Here is a 20528-nt window from a genome sequence, read left to right as displayed (position 1 = left end):
AGTTTATATATGTGAAAAGAGTGTTTGCTTACACTTCAGTAACACCCTATTAACATTTCTAATAAACCATCTTTGTTACATTAAAATTTGTTTTTATATTTGATTTTGAGTTTAGCTACCCTTTCACCAGCGTGACTATATGAGACGTGAACCTACAGTTTAACGCAAGATCCGAACCACTCAAGTTCTCGCTGGAAATCGAACCGGGGTTTCCCACGCCAAAGGCGCATACACTAACCGCTTAGCCACGAGTGAGCTCAGAATATATGTTTTATAATTAACATCAGTAAATTGATGTCGTGTAAAATTGTATATACTAAGAGGGTGTCGCTATTTAAAAAAAAAAAAAAAAAAAAAAAAAAAAAAAAAGGTATAGAGCATCCGAAAGCGGGATCGGCACCCAACTTCTTTTGGATATATTTCGAAACCGAAGCAATATTTTCAAAGTAAGGTAATAAATTAATTTCAAAATTTTGAAGATAAAAACTAAAATTCTATATTATTATTTGAAGACGTGTAACAGACTCACCTCAGGCTAATTGAGTTACAAGGATTGAAAGCAGAGTTTCTAGCGTTAAACTTCCTTCACTTGATTCTCTAGAAGCAAATAATTTACAGGTATTTTGAGTTAAAATTATTAATGTGTCTACAACTATACTTATCTTTTGATCCATTAAATGCACATAATTGAATTCTTTTAATAATTATTTATTGCAAAATATTCTACTATGTACAAATAAATCGTTACACTTCAAATAATGACAGGATGTTAAAAGTACTGAATCAATCAGCTACACTTCGTGTAAACACTATTGTTTTATCTTCTTCACTCTTGGATCATCAGGCCGGTACACTATAAAAATAAAAATAAAAAAAAATATGAGCGTATTCATTATTAAAATAAAAAGTAAAACTATTTGATTCTAATTATCAGTTTTATTTCCCAAAGTGAAATAATGTATACTAAAATATCGTGATTTCAAATATCAGCATTGATAGGAAGAGAAAAGTATTGGTATGATACGATAAAACCGTTACATGCTAGTTCACTGACCTTCAGTTTGAACAAAAAGTAAGTTTTTTCAACCTCTCCACATCTTTCACAATTGATGGAAAGCATAGGATATATGCAAGGAGGTGCGAAAAGGTACGTCCAAGCCAGCAGGGGTCATTCCATTGAAAATCGCAAGATTTTACCACAAATTGGTTGCACGACCATTTTTGAAAATTCTGCACACATACTGGTACAAATTTCGTAAATACAATGGTATGATTAGGAATATCGGATTCAGTTACATATTTTCAATATGGCGTGCGGCAAATCACGAGAAAATCAGGATGTACGCGAAATACAATATCTCAGAATGATACAAATAGGTTTCTCCAAATTCTGTGCTTTGAGATCCAAATGGTGTGTCCTTGATGAGTCCGCAGGTACCCACACAGTGCGTGTGTGTTTACCATCAAAATGTCAAGCTTATGTTAAGGAGCAAATCTAAATGTTGACTTCCAAGACTTGTTGGAACTGATAACATGTGACATACGTAGGTTCGAGTGTACGATGGATGTGTGCTCTAGTTGCCTGGTGTAGAAATTGTTGATATGTTTAATACTGAAATGAATGGAACTCTATGTTTAAACAGTGGGTGAGTACAGACAGGTCCTTCTTAACATTGTTTTGAGTTCCAGTAAATCCACTGAAGGTCTCATACAGAAACTGTTATCCCTCAAATAGCATCACTACATATCAAAAGCTCAACCTGTGTATTTAAAGGAATGTAAAGTCAACCTCAGTGACACCGTTTGCATAGTATTGACTGATTTTGGAGTAAATTATTCGTTTGTAATTTAAGATGCGACACCAAGTTATCATTGCGTAACTTCTCAAGCTATTTTACATCCTTTTGTGTATTATTATATCCTACATGGTACATTATTAAGTCACAATGTATTATAAGTGATCATTTACAACATAACACTATTGCTTTGTATACATTTCACATGCAACTCATAAACCATCTGAAGAAGGTTTTGCCATCAGTCAAAAAATTGATTTATTTCAGTGATAAGGCAGCTGCTCAGTACAAAAACGAAATGAATCAAGCAAACTTCTGTCATCACAAATCTGACTTTGGTCTCGCTGCTGAGTGGAATTTTTTTATGTCTGTTCACGGCAAAGGCCGTGCAACGGTGTAGATGGTACAACCAAATGGTATCATTAATGTAATGCAAATAAAAGCCAATTGGGGACAAGTAAAACATCGCCCTAGAGTGATGAACATAGGTGGAGGTAGTGATGTTAGAATTTCCTACTGAGGACGGTGAAGTGTCAGTGTGAGTGGTTATAAGCCTCCCAAACAAGTCATTAACACGGACCATTGGACCCGCGAGTGTACGTCGTACTTCATAACGGAGTTGAATGATGTGAAGAAGGCAACTATTGCCACCCCTACCGAGGGAGAGTAAATTGTGCCTCCTGAATGGCAATATCTATCTGGTAAAGATGTTCTACATCAGCCATTGGTTCCAGTAATGTATGATGTACCTCTTCCGTGAAATGAGGTAGGGAGGGTTAACACCCTGTTGAACTCCACCGCAGGGTACAAGCCTTCGAGACATCTCCTAAATAAGCGAGTAATGCGAGCCCTCGGGTCCGGAAGGTGGTGGCTGGGCACATTTTGAACCACCAGTAGGTAGGCAGAGCCAGGGAGCAAGCGTCTTGGGTTATTCAGGGTTTCCTGGATGCGGTTCATCTATGCCGGGCTGTGGTCACACCGTGAGATTCAGTAACTTGGAGATTCCGTGAGCGCCAACAGTCCTTACGTTGATAGTCTCTACTCGCTAGGAAAGCTCCTTCAACCAGTAGGTATAACTGGAGGACACCACGGCCAGTCTAGAGTCTGGTGGTTCGGACATTGGGACCATTGAGTCTGATAGGATTAACCCATTATTCTTCTATAAAAGGTTAACAGGTATGATTGGTTTAATCCAATCGTATCTTTATCGTGAGAGTAGGATGCCATAAGGGAGCAAGCCATGACGGCAGTCCTTGTAATAAACGAACCAGCTATAATTAGTAAGACAGGTCTAACATGGAAGAGTATTCAAATATGCTCATACGGGAGAATCAAGAATGACTTAAACACTGCTACTCAATGCCCTCAGAGGCATCACCTGCTGAAGTTTGGACATACATTTACGCACCATCCTACATAACTTGATTGTAATAAGAACAATGACACATTATTAACTTAATAATAAAAGAAAGCTGACTGTCTTATGACTATATATACACCACAATGAAATATTTCAAGGATCCTTATGTTCCTTCGTCGGTCATTATGTACTAACGCCAAGAACTCATATATCTAACAGTCGAAATTTATGAATAGGACAATATGAGCACTGTCTAGACAGAGCATGCATTGACTAGTAAGCATTCGCTAAATATATCAGTGTTGTAATTCACATTTCCCCAAGACCAACTGTTCCTAAGAGAATATCTTTCAGCACTTGCTATGGCGTTGATCCCATACTTTTTGGACCTGATTCATGACATGTCAAATAAACACAATTTTCAAACAAATTCTATCTTAGTTTCCAAGCTTTTGATGAAATTACAAAACCCCCACATTTCTCAAAATTTACCAAAAATTCTGTAGGTCATTTGTTTGATTGGTACTTGTGGCTGACTAAAAGGCTTTATGACGTTGAATAAGGAATACTTTTAATTTTCTTATATCTATCTATATCTATATCTATCTATATATGTCTATATCTATATATATATCTATATCTATATCTATCTATCTATCTATCTATATATATATATATATATATATATATATATATATATATATATATATATATATATATATAAGTGAAAATTTTGAATTTGGTTTTCTCAAAAAGCCATACTTTAATAAGGCTTTAATATCTTTCAAAAACTTAAAATATTCGGACTGTTATGAATATATGAATATACTCCCAAAGTTTTATTTTGAGATAATTTGTTATAAAAGTTTTCACTTCCAACCATGGAGATGAAAATCTCCTTAATTTCGATTGTTTCCTCCTCAATTGAGAAATTAACCTAAGTCTCAAACCCTTTAAGTCAGCTGCAAATGCCAGTCGAACAAATGTCAATTTCTGGTAAATTCTGAGAACTTTGGGGGGGGGGGGGGTATGTACTTTCCAAACTGGTTCACAAATCAACTTGAGGTTTCTACTTGTTCCCCATACTGGTAATAGCGGTCAGAATATAAAATCTCACTGCAATCCATAAGGATCGATCTGAACCTTGTGTTGATTTCACATACACCTACATTTTGGTGCAAAATTTGTACCTTACATCAGTACCAAGCGACAACAGAAGAATCGAACTTCTCAGGTAAGATATTAACACATGAAAATTCGACAGCTGATTTCAGCATGATTTTAAAAGTGCCTGCAGCAAGTGTCCGTAGATATGAAGATTAAAAGGATTACATGCTCTGCTGAAAATTAGGTTTCAATTAAATTACCTTAGAAATTCACAAATGTCAATCAGTGTTCTTACGCATTAACATAATGTAATTAATATTCTTGTTGGCATTGTGTACTCCAGATGATGCATATGAAGTTAACGAACTTACTTCATGAAACACCCACGTAGAATGAGTGAAAAAAAGAGTTTAAGTTAAAAGCTGAATTTCAATCAGCGATTTAAAAAGTTAATGTGCTGCGAGTTATTCTTACTTCTAGGAATTTTCAATTGCAACTTACAGCACAGGAACAACAATCAGACTGTACACTCTTGTTCAAAAATTCCTGCTATCCAGCTCTCTTTACAAGAACGCATTTCCACAACTGTGCGTGAAGCAATTCAATATTTTACGTTAAAGCATAGATACTTAGTAGTTAAAAAGAATTTATACTTGTTTCATTTACTTCTGCATATGAGTAAGAGTATAAGTCTTTCTAAAGAAGACATGGGTGGACAGAATTCTTTGAACAAGACTGTACACTTGAATGGATAATGCAATCAGGTTCAGAGGGAAAGAAAATGATGAATCCATGAAAGAGTGGTATTTATTATTTTATTTCACTTTTTAGAATAAAATAAAATAATAAATACTACTTATTCGTTTAAGGCAGACCATAATACACCACTTATCCTTTCTTCCTTCTTAATGAATATTTTACCGTTTCAATAAGATTTGTCACATATCACAATACAAGACGAAGATTTGAAATGACGCATTTATGGAATAGCAGTCATATTGAAATGAAAGACAGAATGAAGAAAGATAAATGAATTATTAGGTAACAATTTATTACTTAAATATGATTTATACTTATCTGTTTTACAAATACTTGTAAAATTGTTTATAGGTCTACCAGATACAAAGCTATCTTGATGAGAATGAAATCTTTCGTCCCACGATTATGCCCTTTAAGCTAAGGGAGACGATGATTAAAGTAAGTAAATGATGATGGGAGAATTGATGGAATGAGAAAGTGGGAGAATATGGAAATATTCTGAGAACCCACAGACACAAATGTTGCTTACCGCAAAATTACTTGACCTGGAATCGAACCAGGGACCCCACGCATCAGAGGTAAGAGCTGTACCACTGAAGTTATCTTGATCTACGCATGTGTAAGCCCAATATAAAATTATTCGTATAAACTTCTTTCAACTGGAGAAAACTTACGTAATATCTGATAAATATCATGTTTAGTTTAACATACTCTACGTTTACCCCGTTTAATAATATGTTTAGAATAATCATATGCTTTCAGAAATAAATACATAAAATTAAAGATACGGGACACAGTACTGAACTTTCTTGCTTTCACTTCTTAAATTGAATCATATTCAAGCTGCAGCTATTACAAAAAAAAAAAAAAAAAAAAAAAAAAAAAAAAAATAAATAAATAAATAAATAAATAAATAAATAAAAAATTATTTACGAACAAAATTATAATAGGCGCTTTCGGAAAACTATATCAAAACACCACACAGAACAAATACCCTGTGGATTTTTTCATGACAAATTATTCATTCCATATTCCATGTGGATTGTTAAAGAGATATTTATGAAATATAAACAAAATTCGCTGAGTCACTTTTCAGAAAATCGACTCAAGAAAATTTATTACTAAGCAAAAGCTCCCCCATCTGTTTTTTTCCCAGAGAAACGACTTATACAATAATCTTGATTTATGGCAAATAAAGAAAATCGTTAAAGCTGTTTTCGAGTAAATTACATTTTTTTTTTTTTCATTTTCACCCTTCAATACACTACCCTTATTTCTGGGGTAGGAAGAAATTTCAAACCTCTCCCCTCCTCTGAAGGATCATACAAAAACCTTAAGTTTAAAATTTGATCTCGATACACTGAATAGTATGACCTCTACGCGACTGTATGTCAGGACGAACAACGTCAGATTTCGAAAAATTGCTTCTTCGGTATGTACGGGATATGAAACGTGTACATTAGTTGAAATCTCGAAACTGATTTTTTTCACTATCTATTGTCGCTCCAAAGTAAAGTAAAAACCGTATTATCATCCTCGGAGTCCTTTATAGGTTACTTTATTTCCGTCCCTACACTCCTTCTTGACGATGCATTCATATTCAGCCATGTAAAGACCTGAAGGAGTTAAACTATTCACAAAATAATTCTTGAAACTAGTTAGGGATTCCTCAACATTTAAAGATTTGGGGCTAATTTTGAACCCAAATTTTTAGCCACTTTGGATAATCTAATAATACTGTAAGCTTGGTCATAATAAAAAATACATTCATTTGTCATCTTAATTGCATATCGATTTAAAGTTTTGAATGTAAATTGTGTGTGCTTGAACCCAACATAGTCGATTTATAATCTAATTTGATAATAAATAATGATTTTTGAGGTTCTCTTCGATACAAATGAAGTTGTTGTGTTCCCAATCCCCAGCACAGAAGAAGATGATATACATGGAAATCTCGCCAGTGGATGGCGGAAGATATTAGACAATAATGGCAGAATACCTATGATGATGATGACTTCAACACAAAAGTTGATAAACAAAAAACAAAAAGCTTATAAAATGCTTTGTGAGAAATGTTGTATTCATGTAGCAGAAACCTGACCACCACGCGAAAGCGAAAGCGACAAAAAGACTGGAGGCTTTCTAAATGCAGGTGAGCAGATCGACTGGGAGACGAATACCAGGGGAGAAAAGAACAATATTTCATGTGCAGGAAGTCCATAGAATCCTGCAGAAAACTAAACCTCTAACTCGAACTACAATATTAGGTGTGACTTGAAAACTACATAAAATTTTGAGAGTATTTTCGGTAGTTTTTTTTTTTTTTTTTTTCCTGTTCATTAAGGTTCAGCGCCAACCTTTAATTGTGCATCATTCCGTACCGACACTGTTGCAGTCTTTTTCTGAAACCGAGAACTGTGTGTTGACAATGTTCTCCGAAATATAGTGCAGATTAGCTGGAATCTGTGTATACACATCTCAGTCTTTACGTGTCCCAACAGCCTGTAATCGCAAGGTTACAAATCTAGTAATCTTGGAGAAAAAAGTATGAGTCCTCTTCAGCTAATCCATCTCTCCTGAAATTGTTCGTTAAGAAACTTACGAATCCCAAAGGTAAAATGCGGCGGTGCCCCAACTTGTTCTATGTAGACCTCATTGATGATGCCAATCTCTTATGTTTTGGCACATGGAATGTCCGTAACATGTTCAGATAGCTGCGCCACTTACTGTGTCTTCCTCGAAGGTAATATTAATCATATAGTTCAATCAAACCACGCACCACACATTGACTTCAAGACTATCCCGCATATGCACCTAAAACTCATATGTCTCGGATCCCACTTTAAGCTGGAGGTTCACGTCTCATATAGCCTTGGTGGCGAAAGGGGCGCTCCAGGAATATAGTTCAATCAATCAAACTCAAGTGGATTTTTCAACCCTCAAATTCGGTACTTGTGCTTATTCACCCTTTCCAAAACCGTGGCCTCGCCTAATAAATCGAGACAGATCGCCATCATCTTGTAAACGGGTAAACATTGCTTCAAAAAATTCTATCATATCGGTCTTCGCCTATCAGACCGTACATAAATATTAACTTGTAGGGCCGGAACTCTACCTTCTTGCGTACAAACTTTCACGTTGATCTTAACATTCTAAGTTCCAATACCTTTGTTTAAACGATTTCATTGACTCTGTTCTACGCTCTCCTGCACTATTTGGATCACAACGTCACTCGTTGTGGCCTTCCACTGCATGGCAAATCTAACACACTCCACATAGCCTTGAAATTTTCATGCTATTTCTTGATATTTGTCTGTGTAGGGAGTGGTTTTCTATACGTTGTTTGGAAATTTCTCCCCACCCAAAAGCAAGATTCGAACTCCGCAAACCACAGCACCTGTATGAAAGCCATCTTGAGTCACGTACAAGCATCAATGGCCAGAACAAAACTTTAAACTTTCCTCCTCATCATCCAAAACTTTTTGTACGTACAGTATAATGGTCACAACGTTATTTGAGTTTTCCCTGCAGATTTCTATGTACACTCTTTAATTAGAAAGAGGAAGACAAACTGGTTGAGACATTGGCTAAGAAGGAACTGTATCATGAGAATCGTAGTAGAACGCACAGTTTCACGAAAACGAGGTAGGAGAGTGGAAGAAGACTATAATAATTGATGAACAGTACTAAAACGAAACGAAAACTTGCTACGTCGCGACTATGGTGCAAAACTTATGGTGAGGATTATGGTGCAAAACTTCTGACCTACCAGTATTTGGCAGAATACCTTTACTGACGATGATGATGAAAATGAACATTAAGTGATGAATGAAATTCAACGATACTTTCATCCGAACGTGATACGGATGATATTTGTACTGATTATCGCATAGTGCTTTCAACTTGTCCTGTTTAAAGCAACTTGTATGAAAATAGGATGTTTTATTTTTAGAATAGATGCATCAAATGTATATAACTCGTAAACTGCATACAACTCGGCATAGTGCACGTTCAATCTTTAGTTCGATGGAATCTTTGGTACAATATACGATCATGTCTAATAGGCTTAAAAGAATAATCCTCATACTTACACACAAAGTATGTAGTGGCTTTTAATCTGGTCGAACTTAACATTTTTGTGTGAAAGTGATTGCCATGGACTGTGTTGGCAAGGTCACAGACGGCAATGGAGTCTCCATTTGCCCTTCATATTTTAAGTACAGTGTTATTTTCAAAGACAAATAATTTGTATTACTATTTTAAACAATTTGTACAAACATTTTGGTCAGTTCATAAATTACTCAGCCTGATAATTTGTTTTGACGAAGAAAAATTATGCAAGAGAAACGGCTAATAAAGTGGGGTCATAACATGTCAATTCGTTCAGACCATGTAATCCGTGTTGATTGTGGTAAGAACTGTCTCATTTATGTATTGATCAAATATAGATAAGAACTAAAATGTCAGGGGAATGATATAGTGTCCCCTGAAATAGCATCAAAAATCTAAATTTGACCCCTTTCAAATACAAATCCGTCATAGTACAGTATAAATTGATCAGTGTCTGTATTTCCAAGTTCAAACCATGTTTTTACAAAGTTTGTTATACAGCATTTCCACACAATTCAACTCTCGAATCTGATTTGTGATATCCGGAAACGCTTAGATATCAACTTTCTAATTCACATTATATATAAGCCCAAAAGCGTAATAGTGGAGCAATTGGTCATAGTAGTCAGCCATAGGGTTATAAAGTGGTACAAATCTACATGGATAATATTTTGTACAGTGATGGTTTGGTAGTGGATAAGCTACAAGTTGTATTTCGATTATTGAGTAATTGTGATTTTTTTTTTTCAGTACAGCTGAGTGGTAGGATTGTAAGTTGTTCAATGTATCACAATTTACGTTTTACTTCATGCTAATTATGTACCCATAAATATATGAGTTTACTACTGTATATTCATCGTTTTTTGTACTTGGCACGACTGAGGATGAAAGCAGCGGCTGATTTCCAAAATATTTACGCTGGAAGCAATATATTGATACTGTAAGATCTATTATATTATTTAGTTAAGAAAAACTTTCCTCAGTCGCACAGAAAATAAATGAGCATTTTAGCCATTGATCTAATTTAGTCTTCGATTGGTTGTTGAAGGCTAACTTTTGAATCAGCTGCTTGAAGGATTCACCAAATCTGATACAAGATCTGCCAAAGAAATGGATGCGCAACAAGCAGTGAAGCCGAACTCTTCATCGTGATGGCATAAATAGACGGAGACCTTTTAGTTTTTGCATTGTAGCACAACAGTCGCTAAAATAATGTATGTTTCAAGTAAGGTAGCTGTAGTGGTTTTTCAGGAAGGCTCTAGAATGTTGTGGATAGTTCCAGAATATTCTACCATGTTTTACAAGATTCTGGGAGTTTCTGGTTTTCCTAGAAGATTCTAGAAAGTTCTGGAAAATTCCAAAGTACTGTATGTTTGTTGAAATTTAACGTTCCTTTTCAGCACCCAGGCTACATTAGATATGAACCTATAGTTTAGGTGGGATTTAAACCATTGTAATGTGTTCAAATTTCAATGCTCTCCCATTGGGAACCACACCCGTGACCACACATATATATATCAAAGGTGAGAGCACTAGCCACTAGACCACCGATGAGGGCTCCAGAGTATTGTAGAAGATTCAATATGGAATATTTTGCAAGGAGTTGAGTAATTAACATTGAAATTTGCACATAAACGTATGAGAACCGCCTGCTTCCACATTATTTGATTCTACATGTACTAATTTTCTGCTATATTTTCCCAACCATTCCAGCCCATATGTTTAAATTCTAATGCAAGTATTGATAACTCTATGCAACACTTTTATTTATTTCTTTGTTTTAATATAACTCCCATTACATAACTAAGTAGAGAGCATGCATGGACAGATCGCCCCAAAATAGTCAAATTTTGTAATTCTGGATTTGTAGTTAGTTTGATCAATAAACATATGAGCTAATTATCCAGTAGACATGGTCGAGCGGCCTAAAACATTAGGTCGGGAATCGTCAAGACCTGCCTGTCGCAGATAAAAATTTCACTTAGAGCATGAATATTAGGTATTGTCATTTACACACCTTTTATTATCACCATTCATTTCTCATACTTTCCCTTAGCCTAAAGGACAGAAGCTGGAACGACAAATTCAAAAATACAATACAATTCATGTGGGCCAATTTTTTTCACAAACATAACACGATGATACAATTACTATTTCTACTACATAACTGGCAGGGAGTGATCCAATAGGTATTGAAGTGTATATGTCCACATGCCTATGGATATAACTTTTATGTCTTCGACCGAAAGTAATGAACAAGTTTCCGCTTTTACTTCTAAATTTCTAAAACATATTGGAAACCTATGTATTCTGACTAGTCTGTTTCGGTATCAGTTCGTTATGTAGAAGGTTGTTTAGTTTTCAGATAATTGGCCTTAATGTTTTCCCTACTCCTTACTAACTTTCGGGAGGCCATAAATAATGGGAGTAGTAGGAGTATGCACTTTTTTATCTTGAGAATCATATAATAATGGAAGTTAGTCATGATAACACTGATCTTCCTAAATATGTCTGGTAATGGTGTAGTGTGTTTGGTTTAAACTACTTCATTATTATTATTATTATTATTAATATTTGTAAGCACTTTTCTAAATTAGTAAATTTATTGCTCTTATATATCCTAATTCACCACAATTACCTACTTTAGCCAATTTTTGAATTTCCTTAATAATTTTAAATCCATATTTTATTGTTTTCGCTTCTAATCTCATAAGAACCTAAAAAGCTAAGGCAGTGAAAAGTTTCAATTGAAAATTAGTTGAACAAATTATCTGAAGAGATAAACTACTGTCCTAACGAACTCTACAAACTCAAATTACAACTTAAATTGGACTAGCCAACTGGAAAAGAGTGCAACAAAATTACAACTAACACAACGAGATACAAAAATGGTAACTTCAGAACATTTAAAATATAAGAAATTTTAATTTTTGTATTATAATTATTATTATTTGTTGACTTACCTGTATAAACCATCTTGTATCTTTTGTTATCTCCATCCTTCTGGTAGTAGTTGTAAACACCGAACGCTCCCATTCCAACACCTGGAAAATAAAAAATATGAATATCTTTTCAAAGAAGTGAATTTCGTTTCACACTGTGAAACCACAGTAGAATACATACAAATTAATATTCAAACCAAAAGTTGCTCAATTTTTTTTTACTATTTCCAGTTTTAATAGAAGGATAAGAGTTGAGATGAACTCTATTCTTGCGAAAGTGAAATCACACATCAAAAGCTACTTTTCACTATACATATTAGTTTTTTACACCATGCCGATCACTGATGAAATTGGAAATCCTAATTTTCACCACTTTCGGTTTGAATGGAGAAATGAAGTTCGGAAAGAAACTTCTTCTTGAGACGCAAATTCCATATCAAAAAGCAATTTTTCGCTTTCGTAGCAGTAGTACTGATACCGGAAATAGCAGTAAATTTGCATCACTTCCAGTTTTAGTAGAGATCAGGTTGCAGATGAAATCTATTATTGTAACGAAGAATCAATTCAAAACACTTCTCGCTGTCTCCTACTGTTTTTGCTCTAGTGCCTTATGGATAGCTTGGAAGTCTTAAAATGAATTTCCACTATACAGTCTATAGAATATTTAAAATATAAAATATATATTACCATTAGTTTTTAAGCATTAATGTTAAGAATAATCTAGACTCAACATCAATTATACTGTTCCCAAGCAATGCATATTATAATGCAACTTAATGTTACAGAAATATTTAACTTCATCTTCAGTTATAAAAGGTTAAATTTATGTTTCACCTAACATTAATAAAAACATTTTATCAAAAAGTTTGCAGCATTTCCATACACTTCAGCCCTAATTACAACGTCGACGAAAGAAACAGTTCCACACATACGTTTTACAGTTTTTAGCACTCTCGCTGCCGCGTGCGCCACCGATGGACACGCCTACTCTGTTTTTGTGGGCTATCGTTACCTTACAAAATCTGGTGCACACCTTTACCTTGCTCTTCTAAGTTCATGATCCACCTGTGGTCAATAATTCAATGAAGCTGAGGGTAGATTCTACCAGGCATGGCCTCTCCACGAAACATACAAGCGTGATCCATGGCTGCTTGGGAAATAATAATAATTGCTACGATGAAAATAAGTGTTGTTCTACTAATATTGGCCTGAAGGTAACATTGACTATAAACTTTCTAGGCACCAGAATGTTACATTCTCCTTTTTTTTTTCTTTTCTTTTCTTTCTTTCTTTCTCAAGAGCTGTTACATTACTTGGAGATTCTTAATATGTTTGATTAATTTCTATAGCAATGCATAATATCAAGTTTGCAATTGCAGAAGTAAGCAATATTCTAATATTCTAACAGTAAATAAAGGTTTAGAATAAACAAAAGTGCGTTGTGCCATCTTGTAAAAATTCCAATAAAATTTTGAAGAGAGGGATACTTCCTTTCCGGAAGAATATGGAATGAATATATATATATATATATATATATATATATATAAAGATATAGATAGATAGATAGATGTTCTAATGAAAAAAATAATAGTAACTCCATGTAATTTTATGTGTTTACAAGGTTTAATAAGAAGTTACTAAATGAGTAAAAATAAACATACAATGAAATATACATCAATTTAATAGAAATTTTATGCAGAATGAAAATTAAGTTACAGAAGTTACCTATATCTGTAACAATGGGTGACAGCCATTATTACCGGAAGTTTGTACAAAACTGACTTTGACTTCAGCTAATACTTAATTGGACATCCAGACGACTTGATAATTAAATTGCAGTTTTGGCACGGAGTTTCATAAGTTTTGCACTGTCTCTACTTGAATGCAATGTTGCCAGATGTTTATTGCTTCAATTACTGATCTCTTGTAGCATGTGTCCTTGCACGAACCATAACTTTCAAATCACGCCATAAATTTTCAATAGTATTTAAGTCCGGTGAATTACCGGGCCAAGAAAATTATGTAACATGCAGTAAGGACATAATATAATCTTTTATATAACTGACACGTTGGCAAAGGGCAGAATCATCTTGGAAACTAAAGGATTTATTGTTAAATAAATCTCTTCCCGAAGGTATCATTTTAGTCTGAAGAATCATTTTGTATGTTTGTGTATTAACAACACCATCACAAATATGGATTCTACCGACCCAACTGGAAGAAAAACATCCCCAAATCATAAGACTAGTAGGGTACTCAATGGTTTTAACAGTACATGCAGGACTAAGTGCTTCACAGGAATGCGATACACATTGGAACGTGAATCATTTTCATAAATATTGATTTTTGTCTCATCACTGAACAGTACTTTGCGCCACTGTTCATTAGTCCAATCCTTGTGAGCCTCAGCCCATTGCACATGCATTGTACGTTATTTTTGTGCATGGCTTCTTGATAGTCCTATGTAAACGCTAACCCACGGATTTCAACTTGTTTCTCATTATACGTGAACAAACATGAACCAGATATTTTCTGCCAACTTGCTCCAAGATCTTGTGATGATTGAAATTTATCTGTAAGACACAACCGCCGCAAAGCACTGTTCTATCTAGGAGAGTATTTAACTTTTCGCCAACATCTGCCAATTCTTCCACTTTTTTATGGATCCCGCTTCCCGAATCTTAGCCAACTGTCTGGCTACTGTGCTTTTTATGTACTTTAATAATCCGCGCAGTTTCAGCATCAGTTTTGCCATACTCATTTGATATTCGAATTTTACTAGGTTTCGTCGGTGTCATGTCATACCTTCCTCTATTCTATGTCCAAAGTAAATGAATTGCAGGACTTTTCTTCTTCATCATTTATGAAAGAAAAACAGGACTCTTAGGGTATAAATTTAAATTTCAAAACTGACAATAAGTTTCACTACACATTTGAAACTTCAACACTCCATCTGTGTTATCCTGAACACATACACAACGAGAATGGACAGAATAGTACTGCACGATTGAGGGGTTGAGTTGAGTTGACTTGATTTTTGAGTTTAACGCCCCTTTCCGTAGCAAGGCTACATGAGACGGAGTTGATTAAATAGTCGAGCGCGGACCTAACAGTACGCAGACTGGATTGGCCATGAAATGAACATTTGGAAAGGCTGATTTGTGTTTCATTTACGTATTATTTTGTAAAGTATCATTCATTGTTGCAGATATAACTAATTTCTATAACTTAATTTGCATTCTGCATAAAATTTCTATTAAATTGATGTATATTTCACTGTATGTTTATGCTTACTTATTTAGAAATTTCTTATTAAGCCTTGTAAACGCATAACATTACATGGAGTTGCTATTAATTTTCTCATTACTGTATATATAAACAGATCAGTTAAAAAATTAATTTCATTTTCATGTTATTTTTGAGACTTCCTGATTTTCTTTATTTGCCTTTGACCGACTTCAACTAAATCTGTCAAGTCATATATATATATATAAGTACCAGTAACTAATTGCCTTTTCTATCTAGTTTTTTTTTCTTTTCTTTATTTCTTTCTTCCTGTAACGGTATACTTTGATCTGAAACACCAAGAACAAAGAAAAGAAGAGCAGTAAGGGGAAAAGGATCATTAACATGGAGAATAATGTATTTATTACTTAGAGTTAATGAACTGTACTTCTTACATCTAATCTACAACTTACCACACCCTAATTCATTCCTAGCTAGCACGCACGAAAAAATGTGGCACATCAAATCATAGAAAAAGCACTCTTTGTGAAACAGTACAAACCCTTCATTCTAGTTTTGGTACAAATCGCTATGTCATTCCTGAGAAATAACAGTTGATAAGTGGACGGCAGCCATGATGAAGGATTATGGTGGCTTGCAGTGACAGGCATCTGCAGTAAGATTAGACAAGTCTACTACTAGTTAACCATCATGTTAGCTTAATTTAAGAAAAAGATTAGAAGAAGGAATACAAAGTGTTTTTTTTTTTTTTTTTAAACCTTTTAAGTCATTTGATAGCTTTCTATTTCAAACCACATAACAATATATAATAAATAAATAAATTATACCTGCAAGGGCTAAAAATGTTGATCCGACTACCTCTGGTATTTCACTCCATCCTAGTTTGAAGACTTCCACCACTGAAATAACAGACAATATATTCAATTACAATTTTTAATGCACAAAGTTGCATCAAATTTTAGATCCGAAATGGTTCTTCTTTGCGAAAACTTCAAAACTTTTTTTTTAACGCTTAATTTCCAACCTAACCATGACAAAAAGAAGTTTGGATCATTTCTAGGGATCATACATCATTAGTACTTCTATTCTAGATATTAGAGCAATATTCTACGTGACTCCTCACACTGGGATAATAAACAATAAGGTAAGTTTTCTCGCAATTATATATCTTGATATCCATTTTACAATACGAGGATTCTTACGAGTTTTTGAAACAAGTAATCCATACTTATTTAAAAGAAGTTTGTTAACAAAGACAATACCCAAATCTTTAATAAAATTAATAACTTTAATCAATGTTTTATCAACACAAGGAAAATAAACTGGATTAGTCTTGTTCGTAAAGGTCATACTACATGTTTTATTCCAATTTAACCGTAACGCATTAGTTTCAGACCAATATAAAACATTGTTAATATTATTTTGAACTACAAAGCAATCATTCAAATCCCTAACAGATTTGATATTTTTAAATCATTCGTGTGGGTCAATATGTACAAGGTAATCATTACTAACTATCTTTGCTTCTAATTCAGTTCAGAAAAGAGCGAAGCAGGGGTATACCTTTTGCGAACAGGTGGTGGGTATGCGGGTTAACGTTAGATATGTTTCTAACGTTAGTGTCGCAACCTCTGCATACGAGGTGTTTGTTATATCTGTATGTTATATGTATTCTTAGTTCATTGTTATATAGTGGGAGGAGGTAACATGGTACATTGTTGGTTACCACTTTTACGTAATAAAGTACCGATAATACATACTTTAACGAAGAAGTATAAACTTCATGCATGCCAGAATAACTACACCAATATTATAAAGTAGGTACAGGTTGAGTTTAAGTATATCACATTTTATAAAATTTACAGGAAGAATTGAAACCCACAGCATATAAAGACATATTTCTAAGGAACACATTTCTGCAGGCGAATGATTTAAATTAACATGTAATACAGTTGTGAAAATGAAATTAAATCTTTTAAGTTTTACGTCCCAGGATTATGCCGGTTAGACTAAAGGAGACGGTGATAATGAGAAATGAATGAAATGGTAGAATGAATAGTGGGAGGAAACTGGAGAACCCCGAGAAAAACCACGAGCACGGTTTGTCCACCATAAAGTCCACAGGGCGCGACCTGGGATCGAACCAGGGACCCCAAGCACCAAGGTGAATGCTCTACCACTGAGCTGTGGCGCGCCCATTATACAGTTGTGTTTAATGTTTACATGTGTAGAGTTTTATATTCATGCTAGTGTAAAACCATAACGAGTGTTATACGACGGTCAAAATAAATAACTGCATAAGAAAAAGAACTGTATTAGATTATTTTCCGCAGGCGTAGTAGTTATGCGTAGTGTACAAGCCGTATTTTTTTTACAAATGTGACATTGGAAATACACAAGCATTAACCTACTCTACACCGTGAAGATAAAGCTGTTTAACAGGTAAGACATCTAGTAACATGAACACTGCGTTTTCACTATCCTCGCTTACGCGCATTCCCCTGTGACTGATATACCTGCCACCTAAGATGCAATCCCTGTGCTAGTGCGAATCCACCAGTTTCGCCTTGATCTTACAACATTAGATAGAATTCATCACCTAGCACAGACTGGTTTGTATTTCTTGCCACTACAATTTTTATGACATATGTTCCGTCGCTGTATTTATACGCCAATCTAAGAATAATAATTTTTAAATAATGCGAGTTAGAGCCCCGCAGAACACGTTGTTTTTTTGTCTTTATTACAGCTAAATGGGAAGGGGGACCTGTGGGACAATGTTTAGCAGAAGGGGTCCAGCTATTTTTTCTAAAAACATGTTATGATTTTGGTAATTTCTGGTCCCACTAGATTAGTTTAGGTTATTTTAAACTATATTATGTTAGTATAGGGGTCCAGCATAATTTTTCCAAAAAATATAATTTCGTTTATTTCTACTAATATTAGGTTAGCTTAGATTAGGTTAGGTTATGTTACGTCTAAGTACTTGCATAATTTATTTCCACTGTAATTTTTTTTACGTGCTTCTGGACCCCTTCTGCTAAACATACTACGACTTGTGTATAGCCCGCTCCCCCCAGTTCTTTGTCATCGGAACTGGAGGTGTCACTACTACTACTACTGCTACTACTAGTACTACTTTACTACTACTACTACTACTACTACTTATATCGAGAACAGGGTAATAGTATACATGAGAACCCCCTGATCTGCGTTTCTTCTGTGTTCTATTACCACTTCTACATGAAATACCATAAATTTTCTACGTAGTGCAATAGTAAGAAGTTACCATGTGCACAAGACATGCGATATGCGTTAAATTCCCCCCCCCCCACACACACACATAGTCATAGATAAAGTACAAGGGCACTACACATGCAGATGTAAAGTACACGTACGTTCTTTTTTCCGTATCAGTCGATAAGTAAATAAAAGTCGCTTTGTTACCCCTTTGTAGGTTCGTATATACTCAATGAATAATTCCTAAAAGTACGAGCGTCCTGCTCCTTCGGGAACTGATGCAGCTTCATGTATACTAAGCCGCGTCAGTTCCCGAAGGAGCTGGACGCTCATACTTTCAGGGATTATTCATTGAGTATCTACGAACTTACCAAGGGGGTAACAAAGCGACTTTGATTTACTTATCGAAAATAAAACAGGGTAATAGTTAAGAACAGCTACTTCTCATCTCCCGTGCACGAGGATACATCTTACTGTTGCACTACCTAAACACCCTAAGTACAAGGGCAAGAACTCAGTCTATTACCTACTTTTTAACACCCTAGATAGTCAATGAATAATTCCTGAAAGTATGGCGTTTCTCGTCCTTGCCTAAATGGGAAGTACGGCTCCTTAACTATAACCTAAAACAGAACGTACCTGTACTTCATATCTGCATGTGTAGTGCTCTTGTACTTTATCTATGACTATGTGTGTGTAAAGGGGGGGGGGTGGATTTAACGCATATCGCATGTCTTGTGCACATGGATATTTCTTACCATTGCACTACGTAGAAAATTTATGGTATTTCATGTAGAAGTGGTAATAGAACACAGAAGAAACGCAGATCACGACGTTCTCATGTATACTATTACCGAACCTCTGATTTATGAGATGCCTTGAAGTTTGTGTCCTGCAAAAATTACGGCACGGACATATCACCTTTGTCCAAATACCCATCGATATAAAGGTTACAGGTTTTTGGCGTCGAAGGACCGGCTCGCATAATTAAATATTACGCCGAATTTTACATTATTATTTTTATTATTATTATTATTCAGGAGTAACTTGCTTGGCCTACACGGCAAACTATTCAGATATGTTAAGGTGCACCGTATCAGCTGCAACTCGGCCCGATAACCAAATATAGCAGCAACTGACTAGTGAATTATTGAATACATCAATCTACCTTACTGCATAGTTTCATATCAGACAATTAATGATACATACAATTATTTAGATAACTTACTTGTCTTCCCTCGAAACTTTCCGAATGTGGTCGCCATTTTTGTTCAATGTATAGCAGACAACTTCAATGTTGCCAGAGCTTCTTCTCATTTGACATCACTTCACTAAAGAATTTATTAGGAACCAATTACCATCTCCTTACTATTGAGTCAAGTCGGCCATGTCACTAAAATTGCCTTTTGCAAGAATTGGTTACGAACATAAATCGATTAAAATTAATGTGCGGTAAACTGCGAAAGTTGGCACAAACGAACCGAATTGCCTAATTTCGAATAAATTAATGCAATAATCAAATTGCCTTGTGTATGCCTCACAAGGAGAATTTTTGTAAGAACTCACCAAGGTGAAAGTCAGAATCTGGATAAGAAATGTCAAAGTCGGGAGAGTTCAGACAGCGAAACAAAGTTGAAGGCCAAGATGGACATGGTAGAAGTTAGAGAAAAGTGGGAAGTGCAAAATGAAAAAAAGAGTGTAGAAAAGAGAAGGGGATGTATGTACGTGTAAATGTAAAAAGAGAGTGTAAGTGTAGTGTAGGTGCATAGGAATTTCCACTCAACTCTCTTCCAGTGTTCGTAGGTTTTCTTAAGAAAATTTCCCTCGACTGACACAAAATTTTCCCTTTTCTTATCAAAATCTCCCTAGTTTCTTAAGAGTCTAATTCCTATGACAGAATTATGAGATAACATTAATTTCCTCTTATTTCTCAGGGGGCGCGGTGGCTCAGTGCTGGTGCTTGGGGTC

The 20528-nt window shown here is 35.0% G+C and overlaps 1 protein-coding gene across 1 annotated transcript; it reads right to left on the bottom strand.

The window, feature by feature from the left end:
* Positions 1-692: 692 nt before the first annotated feature.
* Positions 693-19933, bottom strand: NdufA3 (NADH:ubiquinone oxidoreductase subunit A3). The gene is made up of 4 exons (XM_081751297.1): positions 19789-19933; positions 16148-16219; positions 12096-12176; positions 693-853 (listed from the first exon to the last, which is right to left on the bottom strand). The coding sequence occupies exons 1-4, from the start codon at positions 19823-19825 to the stop codon at positions 810-812; spliced, it is 234 nt and encodes a 77-aa protein (XP_081607423.1). The 5' UTR covers positions 19826-19933; the 3' UTR covers positions 693-809.
* Positions 19934-20528: the final 595 nt, after the last annotated feature.

Source organism: Thermobia domestica, chromosome 3 (assembly GCF_964235325.1).
Source record: "Thermobia domestica chromosome 3, izTheDome1.hap1.1, whole genome shotgun sequence".
NCBI classification, from domain to species: Eukaryota; Metazoa; Arthropoda; class Insecta; order Zygentoma; family Lepismatidae; genus Thermobia; species Thermobia domestica.
This window is presented reverse-complemented; position numbering and strand designations above follow the sequence as displayed.

Excerpts from the sequence above, each read along its gene's own strand:
- NdufA3 (XM_081751297.1), bottom strand. The coding sequence starts at position 19,825 with ATGGCGACCACATTCGGAAAGTTTCGAGGGAAGACAA. Across the intron at positions 16,220-19,788 it reads AAAGTTTCGAGGGAAGACAA|TGGTGGAAGTCTTCAAACTA; the intron begins GTAAGTTATCTA and ends CTGTTATTTCAG. Across the intron at positions 12,177-16,147 it reads AACATTTTTAGCCCTTGCAG|GTGTTGGAATGGGAGCGTTC; the intron begins GTATAATTTATT and ends TTTATTTTCCAG.